The 24,643-nt window shown below is 36.8% G+C and overlaps 1 protein-coding gene across 2 annotated transcripts in view; it reads right to left on the bottom strand.

Annotated features, from left to right (window-relative positions):
• The window catches only part of KY (kyphoscoliosis peptidase), a 48,533-nt gene extending 24,688 nt beyond the window's left edge, over positions 1–23,845 (bottom strand). The window contains exons 1-5 of one of the 2 annotated variants that reach the window (XM_087933110.1): positions 23,557–23,845; positions 10,641–10,709; positions 10,043–10,111; positions 9,463–9,537; positions 7,361–7,405 (exon numbers count right to left, since the gene is read on the bottom strand). In XM_087933110.1, the coding sequence (XP_087789236.1) occupies positions 7,361–7,405; positions 9,463–9,537; positions 10,043–10,111; positions 10,641–10,709; positions 23,557–23,704 (406 nt within the window). In that variant the 5' untranslated portion in view covers positions 23,705–23,845. Of the gene's footprint in view, positions 1–7,360; positions 7,406–9,462; positions 9,538–10,042; positions 10,112–10,640; positions 10,710–14,317; positions 14,366–17,141; positions 17,248–23,556 lie in introns of those variants that run through there. The other variant, XM_087933111.1, reaches the window with a different exon arrangement.
• Between the last annotated feature and the right edge of the window lie 798 nt (positions 23,846–24,643).

Below are 24,643 nucleotides of genomic sequence, written 5' to 3'. Positions count from 1 at the left end.
GAAGCCCTACCTTCTTCTGCAATTGATCTCCCTAGTTTAATTATTCTAGAAAGAACAAGCCAACAAACTAGTAAATCTAATTTAGAATGATAATAAGGGCTTCTATACTTCAGGGTTGGTTTTTTTTTTAGCTCACTGTATTATGTTAACACAATAAAATGTTATGTAAAATCCTAAATAACACAACTAATGAGTCTTAAAGATGCAGCAGTAATAACAGAATTAGGCACAAATATGACCAAGCAAGGGTATTGGGTCAATCTGGCATTAAGAGCAGTGAAGCAAATGTATACTGCTTTCTACTTAATATATATGCAGTTTCTTGTTCAGTGGCCTTGCTTAGGGCAAAATATAACTTGCTCCCAGGCTGACATACTTGTGAGATTTTGTCTGCAAATAGTATCATTCATTTTTATTCGGGTTAGAAGTCAGCTAAGCAGAATTGAGTCAGGTGATGGCAGTTATGTCTTACAATGTTAGTATAAAGTCAATATTGCATCAGGTAAGTGCTACTATAGATACAGAGTAGGTACAGAAGTAGGAAAACACCTACTGCTCAGATTAGGTGATTTCTACAACTTTATAAAGAAGGTAGGGACTCTGCTTTCTTATTTACCAAACTGCTCCACTTTGTGAGGGGTCCTTGGTGCCCTCTGAAATTGCTTGTTTTCTTGCAAATGTTTCATTACCCTAACTAGGTAACAACATTAGTGCTAATAAGGAGTGCTGCTTGCTGTCAGTTTATATTCTGTCTGTTTGAGTGGGAGTGGTCATAGACATGCTTTAGTTGGGCTGTTTACTGATGGCTCTTTGGCAGCTTCTTGATGGGGGTAGTGCTTATTTGATTGTTGGTCTGATTGTTACTCTACTTTATTTCTGAGTAGCAAGGATTTTGTTTGATGCATGACTCAACTTGGGTTGTACTTGTAAAAACACACATAATCTAATCCAACAGTTAAGTTCCATGCTACTTTTAGATAATAGCCATCCTGAGAATTATCTCATGTCATGAGTTTTTAATGTTTTTTTTCCTAAGATCTTGTGATCTTGTGAAATAACTTTAAATTGTCCTAAAACTCCAGTCCTCCCATATGAATTTTATCTATCACCAAAAATTTGGACTGAATTAAAAAATGGTTATATATTGGAGTGGATGGGAGGGAGTTGATCTTTAAGAAAGGTTGTAAATTAGCAAACACTCATTTGAGTTGAATAGTACCTGGGGGGTCATATGCAGTTCCTATATAATGACCTCCAAGTAGTTTGTATTGCTTTAAATAAAATATTAACTATTAATATATTTTGGTAAGTATAACAAATAATATAACTAACAGGAAAAAGCATAGTAATCAAACATTGCAAAGAAAACTATGCTCATCAACAAACCCCATCCAAATATACCACAAAGTGGGAGTGCCCTACTAACACAAAGCCTCCTCCCAGAACTATCTTAAAAAGCCTAGATTTAATGGTTTCCCTAAAACATAGCAGGATGAAATCTAGAAGAAATCTATTCCAACTCCTTAAGGCTCGGTAAATGGAGTTCCTAAAAGAAAAGAACCAGTGTAGTTTTGCCATATTTGATTTCACTGGACAGGCAGAGCCCATGGGGAACAGAAATCAGACCACCAGTTAATCTTGATCCTGAGATATGTAGAACTTTCAGCACCTTGGATTGCTGACAATCACCTGGCAACCACTGCAATTTTCAAAGTGAAGGTATTCCTTGGGAGAACTTCCATATTCTCAAACATCTTTACTCAGATAATTTATTCAGAAATTTCCAGGTGACAGCCCTATGTAGAGCAAACTGCAGTAATACACTATTTCAGATTGGAGCTTCCCAGAGTTACACTATTCCATATATACAGTTAGGGAGACAACTTTCTTTTGTACCTGAGATTACAGGGAAGGACAGATGCTGCCAAAGAAAAGACTTGTGTCAGAAGCTATAGCAAATGCTGGAGGATAGTTTAGGATTTAACCTCATTTCTAGGCTGCAGTGAGTGAAGGCAAAACTTCAAGCAAGAAAAGATGGACCGGTGAGCCACCTAATGAGCTGAGCAGCCATCTGTCTGTCTCAATCAGCACCAGGCATCTGTCTCTTTAATAAGCTTGTTTGTATATATGGCCTTTTATGGAAGAGGGCTATTTCAGTAACCTAAAGAGAGGTAAAGCAGTTTTATGCATTTAAGAGGTTCCTAGTCTGCACATTTCTGAAAATTACTTTTTACCATTTGGGAGCTTGGTCTTTCTTTAAACTGGTGGTCTGTTTTGCTGTTTGTCAGGCTATAACTGAAAAGGCTCAAAACAGCAGCAGAATTCACAAGAAATCATTCAATGATATAAAGATACCATCATCAGCTGGAATTCTGTACCAGGCTGCTGGTAATGCGTTTTTAAAAAAATATAAACTATGCTGCACTTAAATGGTTAGTTGGCCTAGATATTGGTATTTGAACATAGATCTTTTCAACGATTGTATTTTATTGTGTTGTACTAATCTAGGTGAAATGTTAATATATATTACTAGTCCATGTATGATAATGCCGTATGCTAGTTAAATGAATACATTATTCCATTTGAACAAACAAAGGCCACATCAAATTCTGGCAGGCACTTTCTATCCCAGGTTTAAAAACCCATCTTACTATTTGCTATCTCAACTAAAACATACACCAAATGTAAAGGAATTTAATTCCACAGAAGTAACACTGGGAAAGGTTAGGGACATGAAAAGCTCCCTTAAGTTCTACATTGGATCTCCTGTAGGGTTGCAAAGCATTTGAAATTATAACAGCATCCAGTCATTTTTTAAAAGGTTGCTCTCCATCCATCTCTTTCCTCTGACAGACTCAACTTTTGTTTGCCTTTTAAAATCTGCTTCGTTTCTTTGTAGAACTACACTAGTCTTGGGCTGAAAAATTTCAGATGGACACTATGGTCTCTTTTTTTATAATGCTCTGGCAGTTACAGCCATCAGATTTTCACTGCAAAAGTCCAAGGACATGAAGAAAATGCTCTTTCCTAGGTCAGTGTTTCTCAACTTTTGCAATTTTTAAGATGCATGGACTCCAGCCCCCAGGCTTCTGGCTGGGGAATTATAAGAGCTGAAGTCCACGCTGGGAGTGAGAAACACTGACTTAGGTGATGGCAAAGAGCATTTTCTGCATGTCCTTGGACTTTTGCAATACAAATCTGATGGCTGTAGCTGCCAGAGCATATTGTCAATGTACATCAAAAATACAGTGTGTGTGTGTGTGTGTGTGTGTGTGTAGAAGATCTAAGAAAGTTGTATCTTTGTGAGAAACAAAAGCATTTGTATGTATGTGTGCAAAAGATAGAGCAGGGAAAAAGTCTTTAGCTTTAGTTAAAGCTTATGTTATTTTAATTGTTGCAAGTTTTTTTAGTTGGAAATGTACTTGGGCCTTTGGTTTTTTTTAAAAAATCTAATTGCTGTTTATTTTTAATTTCAATGGCAACTATAATCAACAGGGAGTATGGTAGTCTTTTACATCATTATTCATTTATAAATGAATTCATTTGTAATCTGAAAGATTTATAGCCTAGTATAGGGAAGAGGACAAGTTATTAGTCTTGAGAATATTGAAATGATTTGGGGTTAATCTGAATGAGCCTCAAGCTACTGTTCTGCTGTGTTTCTCTTGATGGCTAGAGATGCTTCTGAGTGCAACTTTCTTATGTCGGCACCCAAAAATCTTACCTCTTGACTTCAAGTAGTCACTATGAATGTGTTTCCATTGAAAAATGAATTAAAGGGAATTAAAGTTCTTATTCAGGCTGTTGCATGAATTAAATTTGGCCATCATCTTCTAATGATTAATGAACAGAAAAGATCAGACTATCCTATTTTTCTTTTCATATTTAATATAACTGGAAAAATAAAGGGAAGGTTTGATATTTACCATTAAATGCTTTGGTTTCTTTAGTGGAAAATGGAAATCTGTTATTAATACTATAAAATTCTCTTTTGCTTAGCCTGTACACAGATGTAAATAAACCTAAATTATAAATTTCCATTTCTGGTGACTTCTTTTCAAGAAAATATTAAATTAACCATAAGTAATGATTAATATTGTGTGTGTGTGTGTTTCTATCACACCATTTAAATAATTTGAAAATCTAGGAATGGACAAATAAGCAACAAAATTATTTTCCTGGTGATGTCTTAAAAAATAAAAATGCAACTGAATCTGTAGTTGTGATCCACAGTGCTTGTGCCATGCTTGTAACCAAGCCAACAGCTGATGTTGGCAAAAGAGGCTAACAAACACACAGACAATTTTTTTTTTCAGGCATGTTCAAAATAAAAATAAAATAACTGTAACAGTTGTTCAATGAAGAAAGTGGCCAAATGCTACTTGCCAACCCAAACTAAAAATTAACTTAATCAAACCTAACATGAAATAAAAGGCAGAAACACACAACTCCTGTTTTGACACTCTGTTCATTCACAACTAGGTATGGTGATGCAGTGGTTAGAATGCAGTATTGCAAGCTAACTCTGATGGACTCAAGGTTGACTCAGCCTTCCTTTGAAGGCAGTAAAATGAGGACATAGATTGGGAGCAATATACGGACATTATAAACCACTCAGAAAGTGCTATAGAACACTATGGAATAGTATATAGGTTTAAGTGCTATTGCTATATCTTCCCTCAGACATGTGGGAAGAACAGGCTGAAGGAGGAAGAGGGAAGACTGAGATCAAGAAAAAACAATCGGGGAATGTCCATTTATTTGGAACAAGTTTAAGTCTTCAAGCATAATGTCTCACATTCTTTCTGTAAGTAATATACATTCCTGGGTTGTCAGGGAGCTTTTTATTGCCACTAAATACAGGCAAAATTCAAAGATGAACAATAAGTTGTGAACTTTTTTCCACTTTTATAGGTAGCTCATTTGATTTGAGAGTTGCTACTGTGAGTTTCCCGTAAAGCAACAGCAACATATTATAGAGAAAATTTGCAGATGGTCTGGCAGAAGCTGTATGTATTATCTTAAGAAATATCAAGAAATTGGTAAGATGCCAGACAACTCGAAGACAGCAGATGTTGTCTCTATCTGCAATGAGGTAGGGAAAGCACAAAGATCATTATACATGGAATTCCTTTACCAGCAATAAATAGCCATAGGAGGCATTTTCTTTCTTTTTTTCTAGTGTAATAATGAATTGTGTGGCCTCCTATGAATGTGTGCATGCTTCTGCTTTTTTCCTCAGTTGTTTGTGTGCTTACCCATATTTGTATACAAAAAAGCACAGGGCAGGCAACAAATACCAGGAGAAAGGGAAATATTTGGCACCATTCCAATTCACTGCTCAAGAGTCTTTGACATAAGGCTGAACTGATGATGGATTTGCTCACGTTCTCTATAGTTCCTGGTTGGATTGACCCATTTACAAACTCATTTTTTTCTTTTTCTGACATTTTCTGCTGTGTCTGCCATATTTAATCCCATTCTGATTTGTGTTCAGAGAATTTTTCTGCTGGTACACAAATAGACATATATACAGTTGGTCGGAAAAAATAAAAGGGGGTATGGAAATGAATGATTTCAATATGGAAGATGCTAAAGCAGATGTTATAAAGATTGTTTGTAAGCATCTTGAAAATAGTGTAGTAATTATCTGAAAGTCAGCATAGTTTTGTCAATGCAAGTGTTATCAAACTAGCATTATCTTTTAAAAATAAATTCTGGTATAGCTGAAGATGTAACATGTTAATTTTTGCAATGTGTTTGACAGTATATCACATGACATAATGATTAATAAGCTACTTAGGAGTAGGCTGAATTAAGTGAAATTAAGCAGATATGTAGCTGCCTTAAAATCATACTCAATGAATGATCATCAGTGGTTCCTCATCACACTGGAATAAGGTGCTGAGTGGGTTGCCATAACATTCAATCCTTGAGTTCTTCAACAAATTTGTTAATAAGTTAGATGAAGTGGTGGAGAAATTGGAATCTCTATTATCAGGCTGCAATAGCAACATGCATTAAAGATTGGGTAAATCTAAAGAATAAAAGAGTGTTAATATTAGAAGGACATGACCTGCAGATTGGCTGGCATGCGTTCATGTGGGAAGGGAAAAATAAATTTCATCTGTATTTCCGAAAACATCAAATTAGAGATACATTACTAGGGTTTGGGAAAAACTAAAATGAAACCATTATACAAAGATCCCAGTCTGGATGTCAACCATTGAATCTATGGTATACCTGAATATTTTAGATCTAAACAAGACAGTGAGTCACAAAGAGCTATTAGATGAACAAGGAAAATTAAAATCTAAGCAGGAGCTTGTGTTACAAGGAACACAAATAGATTGGTAGCCATACCTACATATCCAAACTAGATATAAGAAAGACGTAGAACAGTATGGGATATATTTGGACCAACAAGATTTGGATAAAATTTTACAGGGGCCAGAGAGAAAGATGATTACCAAAATGTATAAATATTTGTTAAGATATAAACTGGAAAAAGAAAACCTAGGGGGCGTGCATAAACTCACCAACGTGCCTACCGTCCCTGTCCTATTGTTTCTTTTATTTTCTTATATGTATCCATGTATTCATAACTATGTTTTACTTATACCTTGTAAGCAATTGACCAACCAAATAAAATAAAGAAAGAAAGAAGAAACTGTGAAGGAAACAATGATAACCTGGGCCAAAAACTTTGGATATAGTATTAATTTGGCAAATCGGGATGTAAAACATTTTTAACAGCAGAATCAGAGGAGTCAACAATCTGGAGAGTTGGTATCTTCTATTTCTTGGGTGTGTTCAAGTATTTGTCAGGGATACTTTAGTTTGGATGCCTGCAATGAAGGCGATTAGAGTTGTTGGCCAAAATGGACATTTCCAGTATCCTGAGCCCAAGAGTTCCATTTCACAGCAAAATAGAACAAAGTTTGAATGCTGACTTTGTCAACACTGGAATTTTTAAAGCACAAGTTTGTCCATTGAGAACCATACTTTTGTTCATTACCAGCAGAAAAGAATTAGAGGGAATCAAAGGGAAAAATATACCTTTAAATTGGTCATCTCTGCCAAGAATTCTCCCTCTTCTGCATATATTACTTCTGCTCATTTCATATATTGAGAGGAACATTCTAATAAATATTAGGGTTTTTAAAAAAGCTCAGAAGACCAGGTTTCCTAATTTAAATAAAACATTAGTCAATATTTTCTACAGCTCCTGTTAACAGATTAAACCATAATTTACTGAGATACTTTGATAAACTTAAAAAAAAGACTTGCTGAACTACTGAAGTATATAAATTAATTACACAGCCTTGTAGAAATGGGATAGACAATATAATATAGTTACCGTGCTGATCTTTCAGTTCAGGTTGGCTGGGTTTCACTTGAAAACCTATGAAATTGTGAAAAGAATATGAACAATTTGGATAGACAGAAAAATGCATACTCTAATATGCCAGCTTGGAAAGTTGTAGAAGATTTGGTAGCACACAACCAGAAAACACAGGCTGAAGAACCTATTGGAGTTCTGTGCTATTACAGTCTCTACAGAATCTTTCCCCACTATAATAATAGATGTTGAGCAGTGTTTGGGACAAAAACATATACTTTTTCATGAGTATGCATATCAAGGAGTTGATCATATAATCACTATTTGTGTCATAGCTTTGCAAAATTTTCATCTGAAACGGGCCTATTGTTTTACTTAGATTGTAATTAATGTTTGATATTTTTCTCTCCCTCTCAATCTATCCACCTCTTTTTTAAAATTATCAAGTATCACAATAGAAAAGCATCAAGAAATTGATTGAATATAAATGGGATGTGATTGGAATGTCCAATTGACCAAAATTAGAAAGCTAGAATTAATTCAAAATTCTCCTCTTACAATAAATAACATTATTGTGGGAATGTGGGTAATCTAGGATATTAATTTCTCTTATGATATTGGATACAACATCTGAAAAACTGATAATGAATTTAAGTATCATTTACTATAGGTGAAAGCAGATTTGACCAAATGGAGAATTGTCAGTAATGCTTAGGCATCATAATCTTATCCATTTTGTACCATTCTTCCATTGAACTGATAGTTTTTAATGAAAACATTTACTGTTGACTATACCTGCAATTACTGTACTTCTTCTACCCCATAAAAAGTATCTAATAGTATTGTTTGAACTAGGGCTTTTGGTAGTGCCCATTTAAAATTTGCCAAGTAAAAAGGCACTTCTTACGCAACTCAATGTTTTCTTTTTCTTTAATGGAAGCAACTTATTTATTAAATTAGGGATCTATAGGTTGCAGTATTTAATCAATCTTGGCTGATCTTTATGAAGAAAGCAGGGTCAGATTTGGATGTTCACAAAAAAACAACCCTACTTTTTTAGAGGGTTTCTAATGAGAATAATTTAACTGAGTTTCCAGACAGCCTTTTTTTGTGAAATTGGGCTGAAAATATAAAAATTACAGAATATGTCAATTTTACATCCAATTTGTAAACTATTGAAAAGCAGTAGGAGAAGGAAATTTTATATTTGAAAACCTTGTGTTGCTAAGTGATTATGCACAAATTTTCACGTTTATCATACCTTTTCTTCAGGAAATATAAAAAGCCAAACTTTAACCTTTTTTGAGCCGCAATATTTTTGGCCAACTTTGCTCTAGATGGAGATTGCTCATGAATTTTTTTTTATTATTTTGTTTAATAGAGCACAAAAAGTTGTACAAGATGGCCAAATTTCGTTTCTGTCAACAACATTATGTCTCAAAGTTGCTGGAACCTCACAGTCATACTGTAGAAGGCAGCAGTATGGGGTCACACAAATGACTATATCTGTGCAAGTATTGCATTGGCAAATGTAACACTTTACCAATGTTCATTGGGGACATGTCTGCATGTTCACACAAAATTTCATCGAAATCCATGATGGTTGAGCAGGGACCCCCAGACCACTTAGAATATCTCATATCTCATATCTCATAGAATTGATTTCTTAATGAGAAAGAGTACAGCCCTAATAATCTATTTGCAAATTAGTTTGAAGCTAATTTGTTTCTTTAATTGGGAAACATAGGCTACCTATAAATCTTTAGAACCAAATTTTTAAAAGGGAGGAATTGCTTAGAATCAGCTTCTTTTCTGTGCTGTACTGTACCGTTAATTTATATAGTGCTCTCAATTACTGAAAGCATTTCACGTACATTACTTCTTGTCAGCTTTATGACTGGTCTATAAAGTAAGTCATTATTGTCCTCATATTACAGAAAGGGAATTCAGGCTGAAAGGGAGTAGTTTGGCTAAAACCAGCTAGTGATTTCTTAGCAATATGCAGATATAAAATAAGGATTTTCTGATACAAGCACTGTGTAATGCCAGCTGTCTAATATAGTATGATTTAAACTAATTTCTCTTTTACTAAGGCAGCCTGTTTTTATAAAGCCACATACCTTTCTCAGAGGAGATATTCTTGAATAACCGTGGAGTAGAATTACTATTATGAACTTCTACTGTCACCGGGGTTCCTAAAATAAATAATAATTTTGTAGTCATTGAGTTTTGGAAAAGACACTTCAGATTGCACAGCATGCAAAGTGAAAATATACATAGAAAAGGCAGTTCCACACCCCCTTTTCCCCAATGCAACTTGCTAGGTGACTTCCAAACCTGAGGTCATTTAATTACAGGAAAGGGCGGGGATAAGAGCTTGGCAACTTTTGTGAAAGAGCAGGCTTGGGAAAAACTAGGCAGCAGCACAAACTTGTGTGAATAAATTTCTGTTCAATGAACTTCCATCCAATATTGAGTAATTCCCTTCTTCCACCTCACTTTGTCATCAAACATCCCAGCCTTTGAACAATAAAGGCAACAGTGGAAAGGGGAGGATGAAAGCCCACTATAGTGAGTAGATTTTCACAGTACCAATAAAGGAGAATATTTGTAGCTCAGGATTGAAATGAGAGGCCCTTGGTGCTCTCTGAGCTTGGTTGTTTACTTTATTTGGTTATTTACTTGTTTTTAGCCACCTACCTTTCTCAGAGGAGATCTCAAACAACTGTGTAGTAGAATTACTATTATAAACTTCTGTTGACTGGGTTCCTAAAATAAATAATAATTCTGTGGTCATTGAGTTTTGGAAAAGACACTTCAGATTGCAGGGCATGCACATGTGTTATCCCTTAGATACAAAAAGTGAAAATATACATAGAAAAGGCAGTTCCACACCCCTTTTTCCCCAATGCAACTTGCTAGGTGACTTCCAAACCTGAGGTCATTTAATTACAGGAAAGGGCGGGGATATGTGCTTGACAACTTTTGTGAAAGAGCAGGCTTGGGAAAAACTAGGCAGCAGCACAAACTTGTGTGAATAAATTTCTGTTCAATGAACTTCCATCCAATATTGAGTAATTCCCTTCTTCCACCTCACTTTGTCATCAAACATCCCAGCCTTTGAACAATAAAGGCAACAGTGGAAGCGGGAGGATGAAAGCCCACTATAGTGAGTAGATTTTCACAGTACCAATAAAGGAGAATATTTGTAGCTCAGGATTGAAATGAGAGGCCCTTGGTGCTCTCTGAGCTTGGTTGTTTACTTTATTTGGTTATTTACTTGTTTTTAGCCACCTACCTTTCTCAGAGGAGATCTCAAACAACTGTGTAGTAGAATTACTATTATAAACTTCTGTTGACTGGGTTCCTAAAATAAATAATAATTTTGTGGTCATTGAGTTTTGGAAAAGACACTTCAGATTGCAGGGCACGCACATGTGTTATCCCTTAGATACAAAAAGTGAAAATATACATAGAAAAGGCAGTTCCACACCCCCTTTTCCCCAATGCAACTTGCTAGGTGACTTCCAAACCTGAGGTCATTTAATTACAGGAAAGGGCGGGGATATGTGCTTGACAACTTTTGTGAAAGAGCAGGCTTGGGAAAAACTAGGCAGCAGCATAAACGTGTGTGAGTAAATTTCTGTTCAATCAGACAACTTCCATCCAATATTGAGTGATTCCCTTCTTCCACTTCACTTTGTCATTAAACATCCCAGCCTTTGAACAATAAAGACATCAGTGGAAGGGGGAGGATGAAAGCCCTCTATAGTGAGTAAATTTTCACAGTACCAATAAAGGAGAATATTTGTATTTTAGGATTTAAGTGAGAGGTCCTGGATGCTCTCTGAGCTTGTTGTTTAGTTGCAGACCTTTCATTATCCAAACTGGTTAACATCATCAGAGAGCATCAAAGACCGCATAGATTTTCACAGTAAGATGCAACCTGTACAGATAGATACACATGCAGGCATAAGCCAGAAAAATAACTCTGATCCACACATTCATTTTACAAGTTCATCAACCTTTTGTTCAACTATTTAAAGTTCCTTCAGATCCTGTTTGTTTTCTATTATTTTGATTGCTGTTCATTTGTCTGTTGATTTGTTTGATATTAAAAGACACAGAATTACTTTTCAGGAACTGATTTCTTATATAACTATGCCACCTTCTTGTTTTCAATAAAAATTATATTAGGGGATCAATCTCAATCCAGCTCATTTTTTTTCCAGAACGGAGCTGCAAAGAATAAAATGCTGGCAAGAAGTAAAGACATGTTATGACAGCTGTATTTCCTTGCCTTTAATATTTCCTCATCAAACAGGGGAATTTAGCTGAGAGCCTCTGGGCATCTACTGGTGTATTTTAGGATTTCTTGTAGTGCTTTTGCAAACACTGAAACCAAGTAATTGCTCTGTCAGTCCTTCCTTCTCTTTTGAAGAAGGAAAGGGTATTTCCCCCCCTTCATTCTATTACAGGTGAGTCCCTTTCTCTTTGAGATATACCTTAATTATGTTTATTAGATTTGTTTCCTGGGCAAAAAGGTTTCTGAAAAAGTGCAAGGTGATTGGGATAGCAGGGAACAAAGAATAAAGTGCCTGAAAGTTCATAAATTGGAAAGGAGAATAAAGGTCAGTTGTCAATTCTGGCCACAGTAAGTAGGTATAATCATCCTATCATGCATACAGTTTTATATAAGGTACAGACATTACTATTTTCCATTTGTACGTCTTTCCAGAAAAGAAACAAGATTATAAAAAAATTATAGTAAAGTGCGTGCAGTATTACCAAGTCTGATCTTTGGTTCTCATTGGCCTCAATAAAGTTTATATCAAATGCAGGCAAACTTTTTGTTATACAGTGTGCAATATCTTTGCCCCTCTTTTCTTTGCAAACAGGATTAGGAGTCTTTTAGAGTCAAAATGGAAAAATGCTTATATCCTCCAAATGGAACAAAAAAAGCCCCTATGACACACACATCCCTTAATGAGGTCACATATCACCTGTCATCTATCAGCAACCTCAAATAAAGATATAGATAAACTGCTTAAGCTTTTTCTGCTGGCATTTGACCCTTGGGCTGCAATTGATTAAATGATTTTCTCCAGGAGATCAGCTGGCACTGACAAGCAAACATAAAATGGAACCCTTTCAAGATAAGAGGAAATCACAATACTTCACTTTGAGATCAGGCCCCTAATAAAATTCCACATCAGGGAAGAGATTTACCACACACACACACCACAAAACAAGGATCGTCCTCTCCTGGACTTCACATGGATTTCACTTGTGCCCAGGAAAGAAACATGTCAATTTACATATCTAAAATACTTCACATCAAAGTCCAACACTATTCAATTAAAGCCCTTTGTTACTATAAGTACTACCATCCTTAGCTTCCTAACCTTGTAGCCTACCTTCCACAGCTGTTTTTTTGCTGTTTTTTTTTTACAGAATAAAATTTATTTCCTCTTCAGCTAGGTATCATCTGCCCATTTATTCAGCCACAAAATAGACCAGAATTTTCTTTAACACTGTGTGTTGAGCAATTTTTAAAGATATTCTGCTGGTGCACGCAAACACACACACACACACACACACACACACACACACACACACACACAAACACACATTTCAAAATGCCAAAAAGGTGAAAGATGGTCCTGCTAACTCTAATGCAGATACAACAATCTACCATTTATTACAGTTCTTTATCAATGGGATATTTTAAGGGACATAATTACCACAGACCATCAATGAAAAAAGCCTTCATCAAAATATGGTTCAATGTTCGACCAATAGGATCAGTAAGTTTCCTTCAGGCTAGCAGAACTGATAAACTAAGTAATTATTGTAATAATAATATCAATATTTTGAATTCTCTTATCCTCCTTTTCACTAAGTTATTGATTTCAATGAAAATAAAGAAAATCAGGATGCTTCAATTAGCATTCTGCCTCAAGACCTCTTTAAATGTTAATAGAGCTTGCCCCAATTGGGCATTCTTTGGATATGCAGTTCCTGGTTTTCCCAGTCAGCTTATAACAAAGATCCTACTTTTTTATATATTCAAAATCTGGGAGTTCTGGGCAATGCAGGTATCGATTTCTATGGCTGGTGAGAGTGTTCCAAGATTCCCACCATAAGTATTTTCCAGCTCTTTTGCAGATTTTGGAGATGGAACCCAGTATTGTTTATAAGCATGTCTCACTGAGCTACAACTCTTCATGTCAGGACTTCCAACAAATTCACCCCATTCAAATTTTAGTTGACACTTCAATTTTCACGAAACTACACTTTCTACAGGCATCTGGTAAATCAGGGATGGAGACTGAATGTTGGATTAAATGAGTCTTTGGTCTCATCAAGATAAACAATTCTCCCATTTTCATGAAAATAAGATTCATAGCTGATATGAGCTGGTATAAGAAAAATTTTCTAACAGAAAATACAGTTCCAGGTTGACCTGCTTTGGTTGCTTCAATAATTCAGGTCTAAAGGCATCCTTTTAATGTAGGAACGTGTTAATTTAAGATTTTTTTCAAGCTTTTGATTTTTTTTAAAACATGGGTAACAAGGCCACTGTCCACATGTTGAATGGAAAAAGTATATGTTAAAAGGTGAACTTGAATCTATCAGCCCTGATCTTTCCAGCAACCTTTCCAGGGGAAGTTCTGCTTGTTTGTGCTTGAATGTCAATACAATCTTGCACGATCTTTCTCTCTTAACTTCCTGCTGGATAGAGGAGCTTGGGAACTAATGGAATAAAATCAGGAAGCATAACCCCATCTCTTTGACACAAATGTAATTCCACTTCAGGTGGAATATATGAACAGAATTATAATGCCTTTACAGACTTTTCCATTGCTTTCCAAATCTTTTCAAATGCTTCATATTTTTTACGTTATTCTAGAGAATGAAAATTGCAGAAACATAGGGAACTAGCAGCTCATTTGTGAATAGTTTGCCACCTACCTTGAGGCGAGCAGGCTGTAATTACTTGTTTCTTGCAAAAAATACATCCTGGAGGAAGAAATATATATATATTAAGTGACAGAAGTAGTGTGAAATTGGGTGAGTAGAAACAAATAGGATCTAGACCTAACTGTTGTATATTGTTGCCTCATAACTATATCCCACATTTAATGATTACTGAGTGTGCTTAATTCTCATTTCTGCTTGTTTCTTTCCTCTCTCTTCCCCTCCCCTCCCCTGCCTACTTTGCCCCCTCTCTCTTTTTCTATCTTCCTAGATTTTTTGTAAAATCTTATTTCTAATTTTGTTAATCTCAAAATTCTGCAAGCTTTCCTGAGGATAATAGAAAGCCATGATTTCTTAACTAAGAAGTGGCCATTTGTAATAAATCACCATAATAATCTCACTTGGCTCTCATGTTTCAGTTCAATTCAATCATCAAAAGCATTGGCCATTACTTTACAAATTCATCTCTAGTTTCTTGTTTCAAATCATTAAATATCTTACCACATACATTCCACACTTAAAATTCACTGCTCTCCCAGAAGTTCCTTTGGGAGATTATTCCAATTCCTTAATCAATTCCTTACTTATATGTTCTCTTCAGGCTGATTCTCATTCAACTTGCAGGAATCTGCCATTAGAAATTCTTATCTTTATCAAGGCATTCCAACTACACTTCATCTTAGTCCTTAGATCTGTAGTGGGTTAGAAAAGCCTTTGCAGATCCTATGGCTCCCAAGATAGAAAAAAAAAATTGCCTACTGAAATATATACAAAATACTTCTAAATATCTCTTGAGTGTTTTGGTTTGTGACACCTAGTTTATGTGAAAGTTAAAAAAAACTATCAAGAAATGAGGACAACAAGGTGAATGAAACTCTTGCAGTTTAAATTCGAGGCATTCTGTTAACAGAAAGTGCAGAGGAGAATCTTCAGCTTATATTTATACTTTGTAGTAAACATCTATTATTTGTTCCAAATGAATAAGAAGTGTGACTTATGCCTTCTTGAACTATGCTTTGATCTGTAAAAGTGTAATAATATTCGTCTTTAATCTTAAGCAAACTGGCAAAAGTTTAATTTGATTCTTCTCAGCTTTTGTTGTGACAAGGTGGTTTGCCAAGGTTTGACCTTGGAGACTATTACATATTTTTATTTTTTTATTAGACTATAGGCCATATCAACATACAGGTTCAAACACATATTACCATAAAATTCTAAGCAAACAGTTTAAAATGAGAATAGGATAAAAAACGTTATAGGATAAAATACAATAATTTAATACATAAACATGTAAAATATAATAAAACAACATAAAATTATATTTCTTTATCCCTCCTGCAATCTACCCTAATCAGGCCCACATATGCCGATTTCAGAAGTCAGAAATGGGTTTCCTGGAGGCAAGATGGTCTGGCTTGGTTGGTTAGCTAGGTGGTAAGAATGCCGGATGTCAATTTGACATTGGAGCTGGTCAATATTAACTATGCTTCCCATAGAGACAGTTATTGAGAGATTTGGTATTTCTCCTTGTGAGTTGCAAATCTTGTTGCTCCTCTTTATCTTGATTGCCAGTGTTCCTCTACTTTTGTTCTAAGATTGACATTTCTTCAGGTGAGCGGGTACGCCAGCTTTCCTTCTCCTTGTCTAGTTGTTCTACTGAATGGTTAATTTGAACTTGTACTGTTAAGTCCTGTTAGATGTCCCTTTCCTTTCCTTTTTGTTTTGCAACTTTTCTTTTTATTTATTGGGGCTTGAATGCTTTCAGAAGCCTGACATGATAGCAATTCCACATAGGAACTGCCAGAAGGAAGCAAAACATTCAAGCTTTCTGTTGCACTAGTTGTTAATCTCAACATTTGACCAATTATTTCAATCTCCGTTAGTATGTTCTCTTGGTCTCTTGGGCAAAGAGTATGCAAACTGGTGGACTAACTCTTCCTCTCATCCATGAACTGAACTTTTCCATTGTGTAGGTTAAATATTCTTCTTTATTGTCCTTATTTTTTTTCTAACGTTAGTTGAGGGATTGTTTGATTGGTCATTAATATTTTGCAATTCCCAAGGGATGTCGACCTCCCTCACTGTCTTGGCTCTCAGCCCTAGTTTAACAGGGACTGAATTTGGGTGGTGTGAAATACCCATCTTGGCCAAATACAAACTTTCCCATCTTGGCCAAATACAAAGTTTCTTCAGGGAGGTTTCAAGTCTGAATAGCATTGATGCAGAAATCTGCCGAAAGGTTAGCAATATTCTTTTGCAGCCTTGTCTATGGAGGAGCCAAGAAATATCTGTTAGCTCATTGGAATATACCCTGCAGCGTGAGAGTTGGGATAGAGAGATCAAAATCACTCTCCTGTTATGCCACCTACCCCTATTCAGAGGGGTGTTAGCAGGGGTGCAGTAAGATTCTATGTCTCTGCAAGACCATCCTCTTCACCACATCCTCTCTGCCCTGAGGCTCTCAGTCCACACAGGCTGGCCAAACATCATGGGTAAGCTTTGGAATGTGAGCTTTGCTGTCTGCTTCTTCATCTAACTTATTAATAAGTTTTCCCTTTAGACTCTTTAGTTCTTTAATCCCTCCATTTGCTTCCAGGAACTGGTCAACTATGGCAGAGACTGTGCTATTAGTCAGCAATTCTTGTCTCCTTTACAATTGTTCCTAATATTATTCTTGTCCTCTCACTCCACCAGCTTCTACTATAGCTGGAACTCCCTCCTCCACAGAGATGCAATTGTCCTCTTCCCAATCCAGTAAGAGGCTAGATTTGTTTGGAAGGGTGGGGGTGGGGGAAAGAAAAGAGAAAAGGAGTCTTACTTGCAATGTCCATTATCCAGGAAAAGCATTTATTCTTGGGTTGGCTTGGCCTTGTCTCAGCCATGTTGTCTCCGAGAGGTTTGCCTGTTACAATTTGCTGCCTGACTATCACAGGTCTGCTAAAAATACTTATACTGAAAAAGTACAAGGTCCAAACAATCTTATCAGTCCTGGAGCAGCATTTCCTCCTCTGTTGGAAACTATTGACGTGTATACAAGTTACCTACTTACACCTAGCTACATATACAGTAGTTAGTTACACATTGAATAGTTTAAATGTTGACTATATTGCATAATGTATTCTATTCAGCATCCATACTGAATCAAGCTGGCTCTTCATTACAAAATGGTTACTCCTAAAATCCAAAGAGCCAAATAAGAGTCAAATCAGATGACATATAACAGTTTTATGACTTGTTTCTCTCTTTGTGGTTTTCTTGGTAAAAAAATATGCTAACATGCTAGCAAAATAATTCATATATATTATGGATTTTTATATCTTTAGAATAAACAGTGAAGATATTTAGTGGTGGGCAGTTTCTGATTTTTATGAACCACCAGCAACAGGAAGGAGGAGCAAGGAAAAGTAGTCAAAAATACTCCATGGAGTATCACTTGGTAAAGTAGTGAAGAAGGCCTTGGAAAAGATATTCAAATGATCTAATGCAGGGGTGTCAAACTCAAGGCTTGAGGGCTGGATCTGGCCTTCGGGGCTGCCCTAGAAACAGTGAAGGACCAGCCCCCAATGTCTCTGCCAGCAGGTGGCCCTTCTGAGCGCTGTTTTCACTGGCAGAGGGTTGCAGGAGGCCATCCAGGCCAAAATCAGAGCCTGGGCGCCAGCTTTCTTTGGCAGAGTGCTCAGGATACCAGAGGCGTTCCCGAAACGAGGGATGCTGAGCTGGCCATGGCCTCCCTGGCCACACCCACCTTGACTGCCCAAGGTCAAACATAACTCTGATGTATCCCTCAATGAAATCTGAGTTTGACAACCCTGATCTAATGTGTCTGCATCTACAAAGATCATAACAGGGTAGGCAATAATATTCCTTAAATACAGTACTCTTCTAAAATAACTATATATGATATCCCTAAAATTGTGGGATTAGGTGGGACTTTTTATGTAGAAAAACTCTCTTGAGTCTACACCAAGAAAATGTCTAAGATCCATACTACCAGCTATATCCCAACTGTAAACAGTAAGGAAGATGACCTTGATAGAGTTATGAAAGATCTGTGGCAAGGGCAAAAATGTGTAAACATATTTTAAGTCCAATACAATCAGATTTGAAAGATTGTTGTTGGTCCCATTGGGTAGACCCATCAAGACATCAAAACTACTTTTGTTGAGATTGGCTATACTAATGATAGAACCTTGCAAACCTGATTTGCTGTATGTCTTCCTCCTGGTTTTTGCCTAAGCCACTTCCAAATGTTATCTGGAGTTAAAATATTTTTCATATTTTTCACCTCTTGTCAGCCAGCCTCCCCCCCAATACACTGACAAGATCATTTTCTTTACTCTCCAAATTGACACAGTAGGTAGACCTGAGAACAGGAGTGCCCAAAATAGAAGTAAGTTATTACAAATTGGCTGGAAGTAACATTTTTCTTTAATGGCCTGGTTTTATTAATTTGGAAGAGCAATTATTTCTCATCATGGATACTAACAGTAAATCAAAGACAGGGGTGCACTGTGCTCATTACAGATTTGCTTTCATCTGTTTTGACCAGCCCCCCTCTTCCAAAAAAAACAGTCCTTAAAAGGTTGAATGATACTGAATATCAAACCAAAGTTAGCACCCCTTCCTGAACTGCCCACCCTGACAGTGAGTGGCACGTGGCAATCTACACAGGTTAAACTTCCCTGGGTTAAGAAAGGTGTTTATTTTAAAGCTAGGCACAGTATATTTCTATTGACTTATTACAGAACAGGTTCAGCAAACACTTACTAACAGAACACCTTTGTTCTTATGAAGCTTAGGAAATAGAAACCATCCAACATGTATTGTTTATTGCAGTTTTTAAGGGGATCTGTTTAAGGATTACATATTGCTCCTGATGCAATACAGTACATCCTAGTCAAAAGTATATTACACTAATCCTCTTCTTTCAGGATCAAACTATGCTATGATCAGTACAAAAACCAAATTTTGTGTGGCAGCAGTGAAAGCATGCAAAACTAGTACAACTAGTGTGGTAGTTGAAACTTTTTGCATAAATTTTATTTTATTAATTTTACAAGGGGAAAATGGTATTTTTGATTAAAATAGTACATTTGATTTGCTTTTGAGGTAAGCCACTTTTTTTATAGTCGAGGATTATACTTCTTAAATTTGCCTTGTTTAGTGACTAGACCACATGGCTGTTCTGTCCTGGCTGTGCATATTTTGTACTGCTTTAATTGGGGTCAAATTAAGAAGAAGGATTGATGGATTCTCCTGCTTTTCTTCCTTCCAAGTATCACTTTGGACAGAAAAACAAATCATAAACCATCCTTAAAGTGTGATAGTGCTAGGCTGAGCAAGTTCTTTGAACGGTGGACTTTGGTTAACAATCAAATTGCACAAATAGGCCATAAAAAAGGAGGTGCATTTTAATTATGTCTACTAAGCACATGAAGATTTCTGATAATTAATTATGCAGATAAAATTGTTGGGAACTATTTACAAAGTGGTGGAAGTTGACCTAAATCCCTACAATCAAACTAAGAAATAAACTTGCATGATGTTCCTGGTGAACTTGGTACCTACTTCTTGTGGCTTGATGCCTGAAGCTCAATTTTTCTTTAACTGTAGTTTGTATTAGATTTTATTATTGTAATCAAAAGGCTGGCAAGAAAGCACAATAACAGAATCTTCCTGTGGACCATTTCTGTAATGTGTTGGCTCAAGGGAAAATCTTCCACTTTGTCCATTGCTATGGATTTTCCTTGTTTGGCAACAAACACACATAGCCTAGCATGCTTTGATTGATCCTGCCTGCTGCAGCTGACCCAGGCAGACCACAGAGAGTGATGGCTGAATCAGCTGCTGATGGAACATCAGAATGGTTTGGTACACTACCCTTCTTTATAAACAACAGACCCAAACCAACACAGAGTCTGTTCATATTATATAAGACCAGCATTTTGCTTCCTCTTCTGTTTACTGGCAGAATAGAAAAACAGAATAAAGAAGCATTCTTAGGTGATTGCTTCAATTCCCTTCACTTGTCTACTAAAGATCTTTCTGCTACAATATTCTATGATCCTTTCTTCATTAGTTCTTCATTCCACACAGCCACTGGAATGCCTAGGTAAGCACACTTTGATTCCAAGCTGATTTATCCTCCTTATGCCATGAATCTTCTTGTCATGTCACAAATGTCACCATAATCAATACTTATGTCACTAGATAATGTGCTATTTGCAAAATGACATCATTTATTTATTTTCATTTATATATCAAATTCAAAGACTGCCACCTCATTCATGCAAGTGCTATCATTTTGACCTAATTTTGGCTGTGAATTCCACAATTTAATTATCTGGTGGATAAAAAATTGTTTAGGGCTAAGCAAGAAATTTGAAAGAGATAACATGAGCAGAGCATTCTCTTTGAACGATTAAAGCACTCACATCGTTTAGAAAAGTCTATATTTTCCAGTTGTTTCCACACGTGTTTGGGTGCATAGCCTCTGCTTGTATCCACAAGAGAAGCGGTGTCTAGCCCTGCAGATATTTGTACAAAACACAAAAAAGCAACTGGAGAAGCCTTTCAATCACACAAGATTCCTTAAGAACACAGATGTTTTAACTGTGCATGGAAAGATGCCTTGCTCTGGTTGTAATAGTGTGGCAAAGGACAAAATTTTACTCAGTTTTAGATAATCATACACAACTGCATGTCTGAAACTGTGTGAGGGTGATTTAAGAATAGTCCCACTAAAGATTATTATATTAAAAGATGGGATGACCAGCCGAAGGTCCCAGGCTTAGTTTTGCAGATTATATTGCTGAAATTCAGCAGCAAATTGTTGGTGCTTTTGTTCATGTGATTTTACAATGTTAAATCTATACACTTTGCAAAGTTAATCTTAAAAATAAAGATGTTAAGGCAACATTTCCAGCTTGGGGGACCGGTGGATATGGCAGAGGTGGCAGAAGTGGGGTGGGGGAAGAGGATAGTTTCATGTGTGCACACCACTTTTACAAATGTAACATTGTGCGTGTGCATGCTCGTCCACCGGTTCTGTGGTCCAGTTCTGAATGGAATCCTTATGTTAAGGCTCTGTTAGGTTAAATAAACAGTTTGTGTAATTAGCCACCACTCTTCAAATAGTCTCCCTCCCTCCATCTCTCTTTCTGTCATCTTCCTCTTCCTCCTCCTCCCTCCTCTCTCCTCCTCTTCCTCCTCATCTCTCCCCACTCCCCTTCTCATAAGAACAACAAATAAAAAAATAGCAACATTACCACTAGTGAAACCACTGAATTATCACCCCATGGTTTTAATTCTTTTTAAACACATATCACCGCTACAGGGGTATCACTAGGTATGGTCAAAAAAGCCAAGATGGCAATCACAACTCTGTAATAAAAGCTCTCCTGTTTTTTAAGTGAGATTCTTTTACTGTACCCTGTGGACATCGTGAACCACTCAAAATAAGATTGATAAAAGGACAAGGTTTAGGAACCTATGTGACTTAATGGTTAAGGAAAAGAAAATTAGGTTCCAGTTTGTGACTATTTTACATTGGCTCTGTCCTGTATTTTTCCACAGGAAGAAATCTTGCAAAAAAGCACGTATTCAGTTCAGAACATTATAGAAGGAAAGCACTGACAGGAAGGGAGTTAATAAAGGATTAACCGCAGACAAAGAATGTGTATTCAAAGAAGATATGCCTGTCTATAGCAGTTACAAAATAGCAGCTACAGAGTATGTGGCTCATGTCAGGTAGACTGGTCTAAAAGATTAACATTGTATCTCTTTACCTTCCTGTAAAATTCCTCTCTCACCTCCTCCCTTGAATTAGCACAATAAAAGGGGACAGCAAAAAGCCTGGGGGAAGGAGGAGCAGGAGAAGGAGAAGCCGGGACATTTTCCATCTGTTCCAGGGCAGCCAGGGAATCCCATCTCCCCCAGGCTCAAAGTGTTGCCTCATTTTAAGATCTCTTGTGTTTTGTGTGTTTTATTTCTTGTGCTTGCTTGGCAATCACTCTTGCGAGAGTCTTGCCTAGCCTCACCCTTGCGAGGGTCCCGCGCTATCTCGCCCTTGCGAGGGCTATTTTCTCACCCTTGCGAGGGTTACTTTAAACTTCGTCCTTGCGAGGACTAACTCACCCTTGCGAGGGTTATTCTCTGAGAGGAATTCAGCAATCAACCAGAAAGCCGAAACAACAGACCGGTCGCTCAACGCGACACCAGTTTCTGATCAATTATGAATTTCTCTGGTTGATTGGCCTTCTTTTCACCTTAAACTATTTCACCAGGAAAGTTATTATGAAGTAAAATGAATATGAGAAATCTATATAAACTTCAGTGGCATGTCACTTAATCAGTGAATAGTATTATTCATTAACTAACAAATAGGAATGCAAGCTTTGCTTAATTCCAAAATCAAAACAGCAGCAGCAACAACTATAAAAATCTGCTAAGTCACTATTAAAATTTATACCCTCTGAAAAACACAATCTAACCATTTGATTTGAATGAAGCTATAAATGTCGTATTCTGATATCCCTTTTATTAATCACAACTATGTACACTAATACAATCTTATTTATATAGGCACATGAAATATTTCTTCTCTTTGTTTATTATAGCAGCAGCTGGAAATAGAATTACTGAATCATTGTCCATTTCAGTCTGTTCCAACACTGGCTTTGTTTTCAAATTAAGGGTGATTTCTGCATCATACTTTAGAGGTACAGAATCTCATGCTATAAAATCTAGGACTATGAGGCCTGTGCTGCAAAAATCCAGATGATAGATAAAAAGATATAGAAAAAAAATTACAGAGACAATCCGGTAGCTCTGATAAAATCTCACATTGTATCTCACTGTCCGCATTCGTAATCCTTGCAACAGTAGCCACAATGAGTTCCTTTGCACTTAGTCCTCTGTTGTGCTCTGTGCTTGAATTGCTTCCAGTTGCATTGCGATATAGAGAATCATGTGCCGCTTTACACACTATTAAAACAGTCACACAACTTGTAGCTTTCATCCAAAGACTAGCAGAAAAGAATAAAAATGAAAGAAAAAAGTGAAAGACTAAGTAATATCCCCCTTTTTGGTTAAACTCTTGTTTATCCAGATATATTTCCAAAACAAAACAAACAACCTCCCCCACCAAAATACCCAACCTTTGTTTCCTTTGATTCCCTAATCCCCTCATTCTGCTAAGGTAACACTTGATAAGGGAGATGTACAGCTTTTACCTTGGTTTTGCTGTAGGACAAGGCTTCCCCCTTGTTTCTCTTCCCGCAGCTTATGCACAGCAGTGTTGTGTCTCTTTGCAGATTGGACTACAAGAAACATTTCTAGAGCAACTGCACTATGAACATTTGGAAACTCCATAGTCCCCATCAGATCATTGCCCCTTCTCTCTTATAGCGACTGATTGTACTGTCTGTAAGGACAAATACTGTGCACCTTTTGCTTCCCCCTATATCTAAATGCACCCACCCATACATGCTTGGAAACACACACACAAGCTTCTGGATGATCTTGTTGGTGCTCTATAGTGATCTGACCTAAGGGCAGGTTACAAGTCAGTTTTGAGAGGAACAGATCTATTTCCCAAACCTGAAGGAGATGGGGAGGGGGGAGCAGAAAGGTCAAGTTTCAGATCGTGTCCTCTTTAAGCCTTTTCCTTTTCTGGCTACCCTTTCAGCATGAAATCCTTGCCCACACATAAATCTTGCTAATACTCTGTTGCTGTCAAAGAATTTAGTTTGTGAAGCTTGCCCATTCCCTAAAAGGATTTTTCCTTGATTGACAAACTAATGCTTGGACTTAAAACAAGGCTTTAGGGTGAGCTAGAAAATCAGTGAAATTTAACAAAAAATAGCAAAAAGGAGAGAAATGATCTGGATGTTCTTTGGAAATGGAAGTTGTTGATATTGTCCAAGATTTCCCAGAAGATCTCTGAACTCAGAAGGAGGTTCCAACTTGTACTGGTATCTACTAATGGACAGACAGTAATAGATTCAAAGAAGCTCTATCAAAGTTGGAAAGAACTTATTGAAATTCTGCATGGTACAGATATCAATGTTTATAATATCTTAGAAGATATTTTCTACTTGCAAGAATCTCTAGTACTAGAAGATGAAGTTATATTAGCATTTTGGCCAAGTTGGATGCTAAAAGAATTGATGGACCATAACCGTGATGATGAACGTACAGCATGCATGCCAGAAATGGTACACAGAGCCCTCTTTGTGGGCACGCGAGCCATTGCCAGCTGCTCTTCTGGTTTCAGTCCAGATGTATCTCCTCAGGGGACAGGACTTGCAACATTCCTTC

The sequence above is a fragment of the Pseudonaja textilis genome, chromosome 4 (genome assembly GCF_049901715.1).
Source record: "Pseudonaja textilis isolate UNSWEBS1 chromosome 4, rPseTex1.2, whole genome shotgun sequence".
In the NCBI taxonomy this organism is placed as follows: domain Eukaryota; kingdom Metazoa; phylum Chordata; class Lepidosauria; order Squamata; family Elapidae; genus Pseudonaja; species Pseudonaja textilis.
The sequence above is the reverse complement of the archived record's forward strand: the minus strand, read 5'-3'. Positions and strand labels throughout refer to the sequence as shown.